Source organism: Kogia breviceps, chromosome 3 (genome assembly GCF_026419965.1).
Source record: "Kogia breviceps isolate mKogBre1 chromosome 3, mKogBre1 haplotype 1, whole genome shotgun sequence".
NCBI lineage: Eukaryota > Metazoa > Chordata > Mammalia > Artiodactyla > Physeteridae > Kogia > Kogia breviceps.
The window spans coordinates 84,752,603-84,768,822 of NC_081312.1; the positions used below are offsets into that span (position 1 = coordinate 84,752,603).

The 16,220-nt window shown below is 39.5% G+C and overlaps 1 protein-coding gene across 3 annotated transcripts in view; it reads left to right on the forward strand.

The window, feature by feature from the left end:
• Nucleotides 1-16,220, forward strand: part of RAD51 (RAD51 recombinase) — a 40,439-nt gene that overhangs the window by 22,354 nt on the left and 1,865 nt on the right. For all 3 annotated transcript variants that reach the window (XM_067028985.1, XM_067028986.1, XM_059058067.2), the window contains exons 6-9: nt 4,595-4,689; nt 14,917-15,030; nt 15,449-15,578; nt 15,798-15,919. In XM_067028985.1, the coding sequence (XP_066885086.1) occupies nt 4,595-4,689; nt 14,917-15,030; nt 15,449-15,578; nt 15,798-15,919 (461 nt within the window). The remainder of the gene's footprint in view (nt 1-4,594; nt 4,690-14,916; nt 15,031-15,448; nt 15,579-15,797; nt 15,920-16,220) is intronic.

Sequence of the window (16,220 nt, forward strand, 5' to 3'; positions counted from 1 at the left end):
TATCACTAGCCTGGGAAAAGATGGAAATTCAAATTTTGAAGTGTGGTTTCTATTGAATTTGTATCACTGTCGCACCATGGTAAAGTTGAAAAATTGTAAGTCGAGCCATAGTTAACTTGGGGACTATCTGTATTTGAATCTAGATAGATTATACTCACTTCTCCCATGGGCAAACTGACTGGTGGAGTTGGAGGATAACTGAAAAGAAATCTGCCTCCTTTTATCATTATGACAGAGGGGGCTTCCTAGTATCTTTCCATTCAATGTGAGTTCTTGTCATCTCAACAAAATAACAGTCATTGTTGGAACTCATTTATAAATTTAAACATCAAATATAAACTGTTCTGTTTTGTGTTTTTTTCCCTTATAAAACAAGTTATGAACTATCCTTCATAATTTATTCTGTATTTAAATAGCACTTTATAAAAATGTTTATTACATCATTGTAATGCAGTGCTATAGTTAAAGATGGTATGTGCCATAAAAAAATATGGATTTTGTTAGGATCCTGTGTCTTGGGTAGGGTTCACATTTTACTGAAACACATATATCTGCAGAGGCTAATATTATGAGACTGATTTTCTGAAGTTACCCAAGAAAATCTGTCTCCTCATTTTTTCATGTTACAGGTATGTCCATCAGTCAATACTTCTGTCTTGAAGTGGTAAATGCCATTTCTTTCTCTCTTTCTTTCTTTCTTTCTTTCTTTCTTTCTTTCTTTCTTTCTTTCTTTCTTTCTTTCTTTCTTTCTTTCTTTTTCTTTCCTTCCTTCCTTCCTTCCTTCCTCCCTTCCTCCTTTCCTTTCCTTTCCTTTCCCTGCCTTTCCTTTCCTTTCCTTTCCTTTCCTTTCCTTTCCACACCAGGTCGTAGTTGTGGCATGTGAACTCTTAGTTGCAGCATGCATGCAGGATCTAGTTCCCTGACCAGGGATCGAAGCTGGGCTCCTTGCATTGGGAGCACAGAGTCTTACCCATTGGACCACTAGGGAAGTCCTGCCATTTCTTGAGATAGGAAAATATTTTGGTTCTTCATGAATAAAAGTTTATCTAATAGCTAGAGGCCCAACTTGATGGTCTCCTGTTTTTCTCATTATTTTCCCTTCTCACTTGTCATTTTAATTGTGTTTCTCTCCTCAGTTGCTCTGATCTTTTCATTGCAACCAAAATGTCACCATATGACAGCCACGTTAGGATTCCAGTATCAAGTAGACCTAAGCCATGTTGGCTCCATCTCATACATAACTCCTAGTAGAAAAAGAGTTAGGGGGATAGGAGAACTTTTAGGATAAGAAGCGAAGCAATGAGAAGAGGAAGAGTGGTATAGTAAGCTGTAGAAGCTATAGCTTATTGCCCAAAGCACCATTAGAAAATTGTTAGCTAAAGGGAAATAGGAATGTTTAAAATATCACCCAGACATGGGTCATTTGACATGATATGTGACCTTTTTAAATAGAAATGATTTCCCCATGTTGTTTTGGGTTTTTTTAATCTTAGGGTTTTTTTAGTTGTTATATTTATTTTATTTTTGGTTGTGTTGGGTCTTTGTTGCTGCGCGCAGGCTTTCTCTAGTTGTGTTGAGTGGGGGCTACTCTTCGTTGCAGTGTGTGGGCTTCTCATTGCAGTGGCTTCTCTTGTTGTGGAGCACAGGCTCTAGGCGCAGGCTTCAGTAGCTGTGGCTCAGGGGCTCTAGAGCGCAGGCTCAGTAGTTGTGGCTCATGGGCTTAGTTGCTTCACGGCATGTGGGATCTTCCCGGACCGGGGCTTGAACCCCTGTCACCTGCATTGGCAGGTGGATTCTTAACCACTGCACCACCAGGGAAGCCCCTCAACCCATGTTGTTTTGACAGGGATTCATGTGGAATACATATTTAAAGTATAGTACACAATATAGTTGCCATGGCAACTCAGCCTATCACGCTGATGCTCTTAAGTTGTACAAACAGACTCCTATATTGGAAATGTTTATTAAGTTGTCAGATAATGCCTATTAATAAACTGAAGCAAAATTCTAAAATAAACATATCCTCTGGGACTCCCTGGTGGTGCAGTGGTTGAGAATCTGCCTGCCGATACAGGGGACAGGGGTTCATGCTCCAGTCTGGGAAGATCCCATATGCCGCGGAGCGGCTGGGCCCGTGAGCCATGGCCGCTGAGCCTGTGCGTCCGGAGCCTGTGCTCCACAACAGGAGAGGCCACAACAGTGAGAGGCCCACGTACCACAAAAAAAAAAAAAAAAAAAAATCCTCTCTATAAAAATAACTGAATATTCACAGTTGGCTGAATAACTACAGATCTTTGATATTTTTTTCAGAGAAAAACAATTCTAATTCATTAATAATAGAAAGGATTACACGTCACCAGCCTAAGAGCTGGAACCAGAGGTATAGAAAGGACGTTAAATTACTATTTAAATCTAAACATTATCACCTCACATTTTTTCAGGTTTTCTCAACTTCATGAAGTAAAACCTCACTATTAGATCTCTGTCTAATAGTGAAGTTATATAAAGTTGGGAGCCATACTTAGGTTATAAAAATGAATAGCCCATGCTTGTTCAAAGTTCTAGAATAATTTTAAAATTCTGAGAAGACAGTGTAACATAAGTGCCAATTTTAAATGCACATGCCCTTGACAGAAAATGTATCTTACAGAACTTTTCACATATAGTCAAGAATAAATGTGTAAAGAATTTACACCATAAAATGGTGAAAGTTCAAAACAACTTGCATCACTACAAAATAGGAAGAAGAGTTAAATTATGGTACTAAGCAGGTATTAAAAATAGCTACTTTGGTGGTGTCCCAGCCCAGTAACACAAGATGGCTGAAGTGGCACTGGGAGGGTGAGGTGGAGGAGACAAAATGCACTGGGGTGCAGAGCATATAGTCCATCCCCTTGTGACTGGCCCAGCAATACCCTGGGACCATGTCCACTTCTCTGCTGTCAGTCAGCCTACCAATGCCATGCCCAGCCACTCATGGCCTCCCTTCTGCCCAAGGAGGTCTATTTAGCTGGAAAAGAACTCCCTCTCATGCTAGCACTAAAGATACAAGAAAGTGAGAGAAGGGAGAACTTCATTCATCTTAATTCCTGGGGACTTAGCCCCATGAATGTGAAGATTTTCTCCTCCCCCCAAACTGAGGCAGCTTCTGCTTTCTGTCCTCTTGGCCAGTGGTTTTAAACATTTCCTCTATCAAGACCCCCTTTTGTTATATACATATCCTTTGCTCCTTTCATGGATTCCTAAGATTTGGAAGATTTTTATCTGCCAACTTGCATAATGATAACATAATCATTTCCCCCTTTGCAAATTAACAAAACCTTCTGTAATTGAGTATATGCTAAAATCAGTGCCCTAAGAAGTGGAGGATATCATAAGTCTTCCAAGTACATTCTGTATGTCAGGCACTGTGCTAAACAATGTACATGAATTATCTAATCTTCAAAACAGTACCATAGGGAGATTTTATCTACATTTTACAAAAAATGTAGAAACTGAGAATTAATGTTCTCAGGTTCACATAGCAAGTGGCAGAATCACATATAAAAAGTGTTTGTTTGAAAATGTATAGAAAGTGATCTGGAAGAGGACTCCTGTGGGAGATGGGAGTGATAAAGAAGAAATTTCAATTTTTTACTTTTTCTATATTGTTTGAATTTTTAATTCAAGCATGTAGTACTTTTGTAATTTTGAAAAAAATACATCTTCTCGGAAATAGGAAAAGAAAATTTTGGCGCTATCAGGCACTTAATGTAAACTGTCCTGAGGGATTTTCCTCAGAATTTAAAGGTGCATTAGGCTCCAAAGTAGATTTCAAGGGTGGAAACTACACTTTAGCAACATACACTTAAAATCTGTAGAACTCAGGGTGTCTGGCATGGGATAGGTAGCCTGAAACAGATTTCCGTGAGGAACTCATAAGACAGTTTTCATGGCATTCCTCCATTTTCTTTCATTTTTAAAAACTCTTTGTATTCTTCCTTTTACACTTTTGTTCATTTTTAACATCTGTGTGTACAGTTGGAGCAAACACCTTTTTATTCTTTCTTGCTCATACTGTAGACGTGCTAGGGATGCCCCTGGGGTATTTCCAGTCTCCCTTAGCAACCCTAAGGAATGAACTCTGTTCAATAAAGTGAAGTGTAAGTGTGGTCTGTATATGCTAAAATTAATTGGGTATTGGATCAGGGTCTCTTACTTATTAAAGCTAAGTAAATGATCTTCCAAATGTTTATTGTCTTGAGAGAATTGATCAGTCGTGTGTTGGTATACAGTCATAGAATTTTTTTTAAAAATTAGAAGTTTTTTTTTTTTAAAAAAAGAATTTTGTTACCTACTTTGGTCTATATTTCCAAGCACTCCAACTCTCGCTAGACTCTAGCCTCACGTGTTATGGGACACAATGAGCTTCATATCTACTACTAACTGTATTTCTATCAGAAGTGAATGCCTCCTCCCTACCTCTGATTGTCACTTTAAAGTGTTTTTTCCTTTTGCTTTATTGGGGGTGGGAGGAATTATAGACCCATCATGAGGAAGTTGGTCAGTTATATTAGAAGTACAATGTCATTTCCACTGTTCTTTTTCTCTCTAGCTTCCCATTGACCAAGGTGGAGGTGAAGGAAAGGCCATGTACATTGACACCGAGGGTACCTTTAGACCAGAACGGCTGCTAGCAGTGGCTGAGAGGTAGGTTACTGGATCAGATGAGAGAAATATGGCTCCATATGTCACTGTAGTGATTGCCAGGGCTAGTCTGGCTGAAGGGTGTCTCTTCTTCTCTCTTATTGCTCTGTATCCCAAAGTTATATGTGTTTCAAAAGAATAACCTTCCTTAGAGAAAAACATGCTTCTTTAGTCAAAAATCTATGAGTTGCTGTCAGACTGGATAAAAAACAAGATCCAACTATATGCTACCTTCCAGAGAACCACTTAGATTCAAAGACACAAATAGGTTGAAACTAAAAGGATGGAAAAAAGATATTGCATGCAAACAGTAACCATAAGAGGGCTGGAGTGGCTGTACTAATTTCAGACAAAATAGACTTTAAGACAAAAAAAAATCAGAGGCAAAGAGTAACGTTTTAGAACTAAAAGGTCAGTTCATCGGGAAGATATAACAAATGTAAACATATACAGACCTAATAGAGCCCCAAGATATGTGAAACACAAATTGATATAATTGAAGGGTGAAATAGACAATTCAAGCATAATCACTGGGGACTAATGCCTCACTTTCAGTAATGGATAGAACATTTATCAGGTGCCCTGATAAAGAGCATCTACAAAAAACCTACAGCTAGCATCATTTTAATGATAAAAATCTGAATATTTTCTCCATAAGATTGGTAATAAGGCAAGGATCTCCACCCTCACTACTTATGTTCCACATTGTACTGTAGATCCTAGCCAGTGCAGTCAGGCAAGAAAATGAAATAAAAGGCATCCAGATTGGAATGGAAGATGTAAACTATCTTTATTCACCAATGATATGATACTGTATGTAGAGAATCCTTAGGAAACTGCACACAAAACACTGCTAGAACTAAATTAGTTTGTCACAGGATGCAATCTCAATATGAAAAATCCATTGTACTTCTCTATACTATAAATGAACAATTCAAGAATTAAGAAAATTCCATTCACAATAGTGTCAAAAAGAATAAAATACTTAGTAATAAAACTTAACAGAAGTTCAAGACTTGTACACTAGGGACTTCCCTGGTGGTCCAGTGGTTAAGACCCCATGCTCCCAGTGCAGGGGGCCCGGGTTCAATCCCTGGTCGGGGAACTAGATCTTGCATGCCACAACTAAGACCTAGTATAGCCAAAATAAATATTAAAAAAAAAAAAGACTAGTACACTGAAAACTAACATTGCTGAGAGAAACTGAAGATCTGCATAGAGAAACATTCCACATTCACGGATTGGAAGATGCAATATTATTAAAATGGTAAGGGAGTTCCCTGGTTGCCTAGTGGTTAAGATTCTGGGCTTTCACTGCTGTGGCCCAGGTTCAGTCCCTGGTCAGGGAACTGAGATCCTTCAAGCCGAGGTGCAGCAAAAAAACAAACAAACAAAAAAAAAACTCCCCTCAAATTGACCTATAAGTTCAACACAATACCTATTGAAATTCACCAAGAGCTTTTTGCTGAAATTGACAAGGTGATTATAAATTAATATGGAAATGTCAAGGACCCAGAATAGCCAAAACATTCTTGGGAAGAAAAAAAGAATAAAATTGGAGGTCTCAGTCTTCCCAATTTTAAAACTTACTATAATCAACAGTAATCAAGACAGTGTGGTGCTGCCATAAGGATAGACATATGGATCAATGGAACAGAATTGAGAGTTCAGAAATAAACTGTTTCGGGACTTCCCTGGTGGTGCAGTGGTTGAGAATCCGCCTTCCAATGCAGGGGACACGGGTTCGATCCCTGGTCCGGGAAGATGCCACATGCCACGGAGCAACTAAGCCCATGCACCACAACTACTGAACCTGCACTCTAGAGCCCGCAAGCCACAACTACTGAGCCTGCGTGCCACAACTAGTGAAGCCCACGCACCTAGAGCCTGTGCTCCGCAACAAGAGAAGGCACCGCAATGAGAAGGCAGCGCACCACAACGAAGAGTAGCCCCTGCTCGCTGCAACTAGAGAAAGCCTGTGTTCAGCAATGAAGACCCAACACAGCCAAATAAATAAATAAATTTATAAGAAAAAAAGAAATAAACTGTTTCACTTATAGTCGATTTTTGACAAAGGTGCAAGACAATTTAGTGGAGGAAATAAGTCTTTTCAATAAATGGTGCTAATGTAGTTGGATATCCACATGCAAAAAAGATAAATTTAGACCCTTACACTGTATATGAAAGTTAACTAAAAATGGATACCATTCTGGTGATTCCTCAGAAAATTAAACATAGAATTACAATATGATTCAGGAATTCCACTTCTGGGTATATACTCAAAAGAATTGAAAGCAGGGACTCAAACAGATAGTTACACGCCAGTATTCATGGCAGCCCTGTTCACAGTAGTCAAAAGGTAGAAACAACCCAAGTATCCAACAGTTGAATGGATAAACTAAATGTCCTATATGCATACAATGGAAAATTATTCTCAAAATGGAAGGAAATGCTCACAGTATGCTACAATATGGATGAACCTTAAAAACATGCTAAGTGAAATAAGCCAGTTGCAAAAGGACAAATGTATGATTCCTCCTATATGAGGTACTTAGAGCAGTCAAATTCATAAAGACAGAAAGTGGAATGGTGGTTGCTAGGGGCAGGGGTGAGGAGAATGGGGGGTTATTGTTTAATGGGTACAGAGTTTCAGTTTGGGATGGTGAAAAAATTCTGGACATGGATGGTAGTGATGGTTGCACAACAATGGGAATGTACTTCCTGCCATTGGACTGTACACTTTAAAAAGATTAAAATGGTGAAATTTATGTTATGTATATTTACTGTATATATATATATTTTAAGAATTATAGGCCTATATTTAGCTAAAATTATAAAACTTTTAGGAAAAAACAGAAAATCTTTGTGACCTTGAAATAGGCAAAGATTTCTTAGATACAACACCAGAAAGCATAGTCTATGAAAGAAAAAAATGATAATACAGAGTCAGTTTTCATTTAATCAAAATTTGAAACTTCTGTGCTTCAAAGAGCACTATCAAGAAAATAAAAAGACAACCCAGGGCTTCCCTGGTGGCGCAGTGGTTGGGGGTCCGCCTGCCGATGCAGGGGATACGGGTTCGTGCCCCGGTCCGGGAGGGTCTCGCGTGCCGCGGAGCGGCTGGGCCCGTGAGCCATGGCCGCTGAGCCTGTGCGTCCGGAGCCTGTGCTCCGCGGCGGGAGAGGCCACAGCAGTGAGAGGCCCGCGTACCACAAAAAAAAAAAAAAAAAAAAAAAAGACAACCCAAAGAATGTGAGAAAATATTTGCAAATCATATATCTGATAAGGTTCTAGTATCAAGAATATATAAAGAACTCTCACAACCCAGCAGTAAGACACCCCAATTAAGAAATGGGCAAAGGACTTGTATAGACATTTCTCCAAAGCAGATGTAAAATGGCCAATAAGCACATGAAGAGATGCTCAACAGTATTAGTCAAGAGGAAATGCAAATTAAAACCACAGTGAGATACCACCACTAGGATGGCTGTAATGAAAAAGATAGTTAACAAGTGTCAGGGAGGATGTGAAGAAACTGGAACCCTAATATATTGCTGGTGAGAATGTAAAATTGTGCAGTCACTTTGGAAAAAAACAATGTGGCAGTTAAACATAAATTTGTCATATAGCCCAGCAATTTCACTCTGGTTATGTACCCAAGAGATATGAAAACATGTCCACAGAGACTTGTTTGTGGATGTTTATAGTATTGTTATGGTAGCCAAAACCTGGAAACAACCCAATTGTCTATCCACTGATGAATGAATAAAACTGGTTGATCCATACAATAGACCACTATTCAACAATTAAAAGGAATGAAGTACTGATACTTGTTACAGCATGGATGACCCTCAAGAAACATGCTAAATGATAGAAGCTAGACATAAAAGACCACATATGATTCCATTTATATGAAATTTCCAGAAAGAAAATCTGTAGCGGGAATTCCCTGGCAGTCCAGTGGTTAGGACTTCGTGCTTCCATTGTAGGGGCATGAGTTCGATCCCTGGTCAGGGAACTAAGATCCTGCATGCCACGAGGCAAGGCCCCCCCCAAAAAAAAAAAAAATCTAGAGAGACAGTAGATTCGTGGTTGCCTGGGACAGGGAGTAGAAACAGAAAGTAACTGCAAATAGACTTGAGAAATCTTTCTGAGTGATGGAAATGTTCTAAAACTGAATTATGAAAGTTATTGAATTTTATACTTAAAACAGGTCAATTTTATGGTATATAAATTATTTCTCAGAAAAGCTGATAAAGAATTTGTTCATTTTTCTACATCCCCTAATATAGCTTTCAAATAAACTCTCAAAACTGTTTTACGTAGTTTTCCCTTGTCTAGGGTCAAATGTGATAATTTGACCCCTATCACACATTTACTGAAACCTAGTGATTAAATGGAATTTAATTGCATGTTGAGATGTCAGATTCATATTGGAACCTGCCTGGCTAAGTTGAGGAGAATTTTCTTTTCTAATTCGTTTATAATTATAACCAAATTCTCTTTCCCAGTTTACAATTTGAGGAATCCAAGTTATCGAATGTTCACCATTGAGGCATAAAATTAGGTCGGAACAGTAATTGTAGCTCTTTGCTTCTGCTTACAAAATCCCTGTCAAGAAGAATTACTTTCTTGCGACCTGATCTTAGTTTTCTAAAGATGAGTATACTAAAATGTATCTTCCCTCCCAAAGTTGTTTTTGATGTTCTACAGAAATCACACTTTTAATTTTTAAGTATGCTGTTTTATTAGTTGAAGAGTTCTTTGGGATAAAGTCGTTAAGATTTTGTCCAGTAATATAAATGGGTGTTCATATAGGATATATGAGACAGTAGAATGTTGGCTATGAGGACTGGGACTTTGTTTTGATCACTTGCTGTATCCCCAAGCCCTTGAACAGAGCATTCATTATTTGTTAGTGAATTAATACTTATTAATTAGAGCCATGTTTATGGCTGTTTTTGTCAACTGAAAGAAAAATGTTTAAATAGAAATTTCATTAATTATTTTAATCACTATCAGGAAAAATTTTTATAACTGAGTTTCTGTTTATGTATATTGCATTTAAATTTATATTTCTGAGAAAGTTACAGGACAGGGCCTCCTCAAGATAATTAATACCTGATTTCCTTTCACAAGAGAACAACCCTCACTGATTAAGTTTTGCCATGTCTATTGAAGAATATTAACCCACATTCAGGTGACTAGCTCAGGGGGTCTAAGACTAGTCCTCAGTATAGCTGCATTAGCATCACCTGAGAAATTGTTCGAAATGCAAATCCTCTGATTCCACTCCAGATCCTACTGAATTAGAAACAATCAAGAGACTCAGGATAGGGTCCAGCAATCTGGTTTTGGTTTTGTTTTGTTTTTTTCTGGCCATGCTGCACGGCATGCCGGATCTTAGTTCCCCAACCAGGGATTGAACCCATGCCCCCTTAAGTGGAAGTGCAGAGTCTTAACCACTGGACCACCAGGGAAGTCCCCAGCAATCTGTTTTAACGAGCTCTCCATGGGATTGGGATGCTTGCTGAAGTTTGAGAACCATGGCTACAATTGCTAGCTACAGTGTCCCTACCTTTTTTGAATGTTCTTTTAAGTACTATGAAAGAGAGAATGCCAGAACCCCCTTGAGGCAATACAGCTTACTTTTTCAAACTTGTATGTTAAGAATCACCTGAGGGGGCTTCCCTGGTGGCACAGTGGTTAAGAATCCGCCTGCCAATGCAGGGGACACTGGTTCGAGCCCTGGTCCGGGAAGATCCCACATGCCCTGTAGCAACCAAGCCCGTGCGCCACAACTACTGAGCCTGCGCTCTAGAGCCCACGAGCCACAACTGCTGGAGACCGTGCTCGGCAACAAGAGAAGCCCACGCACCGCAGAGAAAAGTAGTCCCCCCATGCGCCGCAACTAGACAAAGTCCGTGCGCGGCAAGGAAGACCCAACGCAGCCAAAAAAAAAAAACACCTCAAGTGATTTATTTTTTAAATTTTTGGCTGTGTTGGGTCTTCGTTGCCACGTGCGGGCTTTCTCTAGTTGCGGCGCTTGGGGGGGCTACTCTTCTCTGCGGTGCGCGGGCTTCTCATTGTGGTGGCTTCTCTTGTTGCCGAGCACGGGCTCTAGGCGCACAGGCTTCAGCAGTTGTGGCTCGTGGGCTCAGTAGTTGCAGCACACGGGCTTAGTTGCTCCGTGGCATGTGGGGTTTTCCCGGACCAGGGCTCAAACCGGTGTCCCCTGCATTGGCAGGCAGACTCTTAACCACTGGACCACCAGGGAAGTCCTATTTGTTTTCTTTTTGAGAATAGCCATTCTTACAGGTGTGAGGTAATATATAGCTCATTGTGGATTTAATTTGCATTTCCCTTGTGATTAGTGATATTGAGCATCTTTTCATGTGCCAGGTGTTTGTTAAATACGCAAATTATCACAACTCTTCCCTGAACATTGTGATTCATTAAGTCTGGTTTAGACCTAGGAATTTTTTTTTTTTTTTTTTAACATCTTTATTGGAGTATAATTGTTTTACAATAGTGTGTTAGTTTTCCCTCTACAACAAACTAAATCAGTTATACATACACACATGCTCCCACATCTCCTCCCTCTTGCATCACCCTCTCTCCCACCCTCCCTATCCCACCCCCCCAGGCGGTCACAAAGCACAGAGGTGATCTCCCTGTGCTATGCAGCAGCTTCCCACCAGCTATCTAATTTACATTTGATAGTGTATATATGTCCCTGCCACTCCCCCACTTCGTCACAGCCCACCCCTCCCCCTCCCCATATCCTCAAGTCCATGCTCGAGTAAGTCTGTGTTTTATTCCTGTCCTACCACTAACCTCTTCATGACATTTTTTTCCCTTAGAGTCCATATATATGTGTTAGCATACGGTATTTGTTTTTCTCCTTCTGACTTACTTCACTCTGTATGACAGACTCCAGGTCCATCCACCTCATTATAAATAACTCAGTTTCATTTCTTTTTATGGCTGAGTAATATTCCATTGTATATATGTGCCACATTTTCTTTATCCATTCATCTGTTGATGGACACTTAGGTTGCTTCCATGTCCTGGCTATTGTAAATAGAGCTGCAATGAACATTTTGGTACATGAGTCTTTCTGAATTATAGTTTTCTCAGGGTATATTCCCAGTAGTGGGATTGCTGGGTCGTATGGTAGTTCTATTTGTAGTTTTTTAAGGAACCTCCATACTGTTCTCCATAGCGGCTGTATCAATTTACATTCCCACCAGCAGTGCAAGAGGGTTCCCTTTTCTCCACACCCTCTCCAGCATTTATTGTTTCTAGAGTTTTTGATGATGGCCAATCTGACCGGTGTGAGATGATATCTCATTGTAGTTTTGATTTGCATTTCTCTAATGATTAATGAGGTTGAGCATTCTTTCATGTGTTTGTTAGCAATCTGTATGTATATCTTCTTTGGAGAAATGTCTATTTAGTTCTTCTGCCCATTTTTGGATTGGGTTGTTTGTTTTTTTGTTATTGAGCTGCATGAGTTGCTTATAAATTTTGGAAATTAATCCTTTGTCAGTTGCTTCATTTGCAAATATTTTCTCCCATTCTGAGGGTTGTCTTTTGGTCTTGTTTATGGTATCCTTTGCTGTGCAAAAGCTTTTAAGTTTCATTAGGTCCCATTTGTTTATTTGTGTTTTTATTTCCATTTCTCTAGGAGATGGGTCAAAAAGGATCTTGCTGTGATTTATGTCGTATAGTGTTCTGCCTATATTTTCCTCTAAGAGTTTGATAGTGTCTAGACCTAGGAATTTTTAACAGTATTCTTATCCTTAGGAAGTTCTGGAAGCAGTAAGAGAACTTGCTTATTTCCAACCAACTTCTTCCAAGTTGTGGGAATTGAAAGTTCTATGTGCTGCTTCAGGAATGTAAGCACAGAGATCCCCATAAGTCGTCTTTGTGAACTCTATTGAGAGAAAAGCCAGGATGACTCTGTTTTCCTAGTAAATCTTCCATATTCTGACAGCAAAAGATAATCTCTGTTCCTGATAGTAGATTATATCAATGTTTCTTGAGGCAAGACTAGAAGACTTGTGCAGTACAGTACTTAGGCCTCTTCAGTCTTTTTTTCTGTCTTATAGTCATGATTTAAATAAAGAAAATTTTATCTCCTTATTTCCATTTGGTCAGGATCCCAAGGTAAATCTCTGTCCTCACTTCATTTTCTTATCTCCATGCCCAGACTCAACAAATTCATCATCATCAATCCACTTAATACAAGAGCTAAATTTCCATTCCTGTTGATAATGGTGAAGAATAGCTAGTGAAATGTCCAGGAAAGTGCAAAGACTGCATGTGCCTAATATGATGAATCAATTCATCATAAGATGTGGAAAATTCAGTTGGATAGAGTGGGATCTCCTGATATCAAGGTTCCGCTTATTGCAGTGTTATTTCAAGTGCTAGAACATTCTTTTGTTTTTCTATTTTGGGTAGGAAAAATGAGAGGAAAACTATTTACTAAAGCTAAGTCTCAGAAAAATAGGTTTGACACAGTGTATGCTTTTGTAATGATCAGAATCTACATAGAATAGACTACTTTTATTTATTATTATTTTTTTTTGTGGTACGCGGGCCTCTCACTGTTGTGGCCTCTCCCGTTGCGGAGCACAGGCTCCGGACGCGCAGGCCCAGCGGCCACGGCCCCACGGGCCCAGCCGCTCCGTGGCATGTGGGATCCCCCCGGACCGGGGCACGAACCCGTGTCCCCTGCATCGGCAGGCGGACTCTCAACCACTGCGCCACCAGGGAAGCCCGAATAGACTACTTTTAAAAGACTGATAAAATTTTAAGCATAGAAGTTTTTGGTTCTCAAGGAATTATATATAGCACACTGATTTTGTTTAAACAGATTGTCTTTTGAACTGTTACATAAGGGAGTCAGTATTATACTTTTGGACTATAATGATTTTAGGTAACATTAATATGAAAATATTACTTGAGTTAAAGTGTGATGATATATTTGGTTTGGGTTATAGATAAAAGCTGTATTTAGCAACATTTATTCAGAATGTACTAGGTATTTAAAAAAATGTGCTAGTTGGAAAGGCCTAGTCTTTTTCCCTCAAGGAATTTGTTGTCTAGTAAAAGAATGGCAGGTAGCTCCTCACAAGTGCCATAGAAAAGCCTAAATCAGGTTTTCTGGAAGTGCAGAAGAGAGAGAATCATGTCTATTTGAGAGGTGCAGGGAAGCTTTTATAAAAGTGCAGGTATTTAGTTGTCTTGATAGATGGATAAATCAAACTACCTTTGAAGAAATGGGGTCCCATTAGCATACATTTAATGAGAAGTTGTCTTACTTGGACCACCTTGAGTATTCATGTCTTAGGTAGCAGTTACAAAGGTGAGAAAATATAGATTGTTCTAAGAAAATAGGAAGTATTTTTAAATGCAAAGGGAAGAAAAATCATTATGGAGGTATAAGATGAATTAAGGTATCGCTTATTTAACCATACTAGATACATGTCACATATTCTATAACTGTAACTAGTTACTAGCAAGAAAAAAGGGGAGAATAGATGAAATATACTTATTTCTCTTAAACCTCTTACAGTTTTGAGTCCTTAGAAGGTTTTTCAGCTTAGAAGGTTTTATTCCTATACAACAACCGTTTATATATTTTTTCAATTGATCTTTGAGTGATTCATTGTTTTTGTTTCAGTCCCAGTTCTGTCATGCTGCCCTTTGTTTTTCCAGGAGACCATTGTTTCCTTATATTTGGAAATTTCTCATTCTAGTTCAGGAGTCCTCAAAGAATAAATTTGATTTATTCTGAAGTCCTGCCAGGTAGATCTACTCTAAAGCAGTTGCTGTCATCTCTTTATAGTGTCCCTGGGCTTCCTAATAGAAAGGGAATTATATTCTTTAGCTTTCTTACTATCATTTCTTACCTACCCATCCAGGTAATTTCATTGTTAGAGATGAATTTCTCATCTGCCTTAGTTCTGTGTGCAGCCTCAAAATGTTCTTTCTGGGCTTCCCTGGTGGCGCAGTGGTTGAGAATCCGCCTGCCGATGCAGGGGACACGGGTTCGTGCCCCGGTCTGGGAAGATCCCACATGCCGCGGAGCGGCTGGGCCCGTGAGCCATGGCCGCTGAGCCTGCGCGTCCGGAGCCTGTGCTCCGCAACGGGAGAGGCCACAACAGTGAGGCCCGCATACCACAAAAAAAAAAAAAAAAAAAATGTTCTTTCTTCTAGATATGGCCTCTCTGGCAGTGATGTCCTGGATAATGTAGCATATGCTCGAGGGTTCAACACAGACCACCAGACCCAGCTCCTTTATCAAGCATCAGCCATGATGGTAGAGTCCAGGTATGTGGGCAATAGAAGATACTGAATATGTTCCCAGAGCCCTTACCCTGAATCTTGTACAGGCTGTGGCCAATTTGATAGTAGCTTGAATTAGATACGGGGAGATTTACGTTTTAGTTCCTATTTTGCCATTCTTGCTTTGCCATTTAGGTCAAGTCACTTTTAAAATATGAATATATTTATAATATATAATATATAATCCACCTGAACTTGCTGGAATTTTTTACTTTGTTATAGGGTTATTCAGAAATGGATGCTGTATAAATAAATAATATATAAAAATATACATATATATATTTTATATAATATATAAAAATATATAACTTATAACTATAAATATAAAATTTCAGGGTAATGGGAAAGAGAGCAGAATCTGACATGGGCTAGAAACAGGCTTCAGAGAATCTGTTCCCTGTAGGTATGCACTGCTAATTGTAGACAGTGCCACCGCCCTCTACAGAACAGACTATTCGGGTCGAGGTGAGCTTTCAGCCAGGCAGATGCACTTGGCCAGGTTTCTGCGGATGCTTCTGCGACTTGCTGATGAGGTAAGTTGTAGGGTAGGGACAGAGAATGCCTACTTTCAGGGGCCATGAATTCTAGTAGCCTTGCTGGGAGGCCATGATACCAGGACCTGGTATCATCAAGATATCAGTTAGATATAGAGACTTCAATCATTCATTGCTTTGTGGGGGATAGGGGTGGCAGCAGTAAGTCTCTTGGAATGTCTGACCACAAAAAAATGACATTTATCCTTTCCCTGTCAGTTTGGTGTAGCAGTGGTAATCACCAACCAGGTGGTAGCCCAAGTGGATGGAGCAGCCATGTTTGCTGCAGATCCTAAAAAACCTATCGGAGGAAATATCATTGCTCATGCCTCAACAACAAGGTAAAGTGATGGGAGAGATGGCTTCATCATGGAATGTCATAGTAACTGTGCAATAAACATGAAGATAACATTTCCATTTGAACCTTGTTAACTGCTGCTATTGTGTAATTAGACACAGGAGCCCTTGCTTAACCTAATTGTCATGCTCTGGTTAGAACAGGTGTTTGCTTGTAGTTCATAAAGGAATTAAAAGCTCTCATATGTGGAAGAGTAAATATGAGCAACTGATGTCTCATTATTTTTAAAAAGGTTTCAATATGGGAAATCCACTGGGGGGCAGCAGGTGAGCAGAAATGCATTC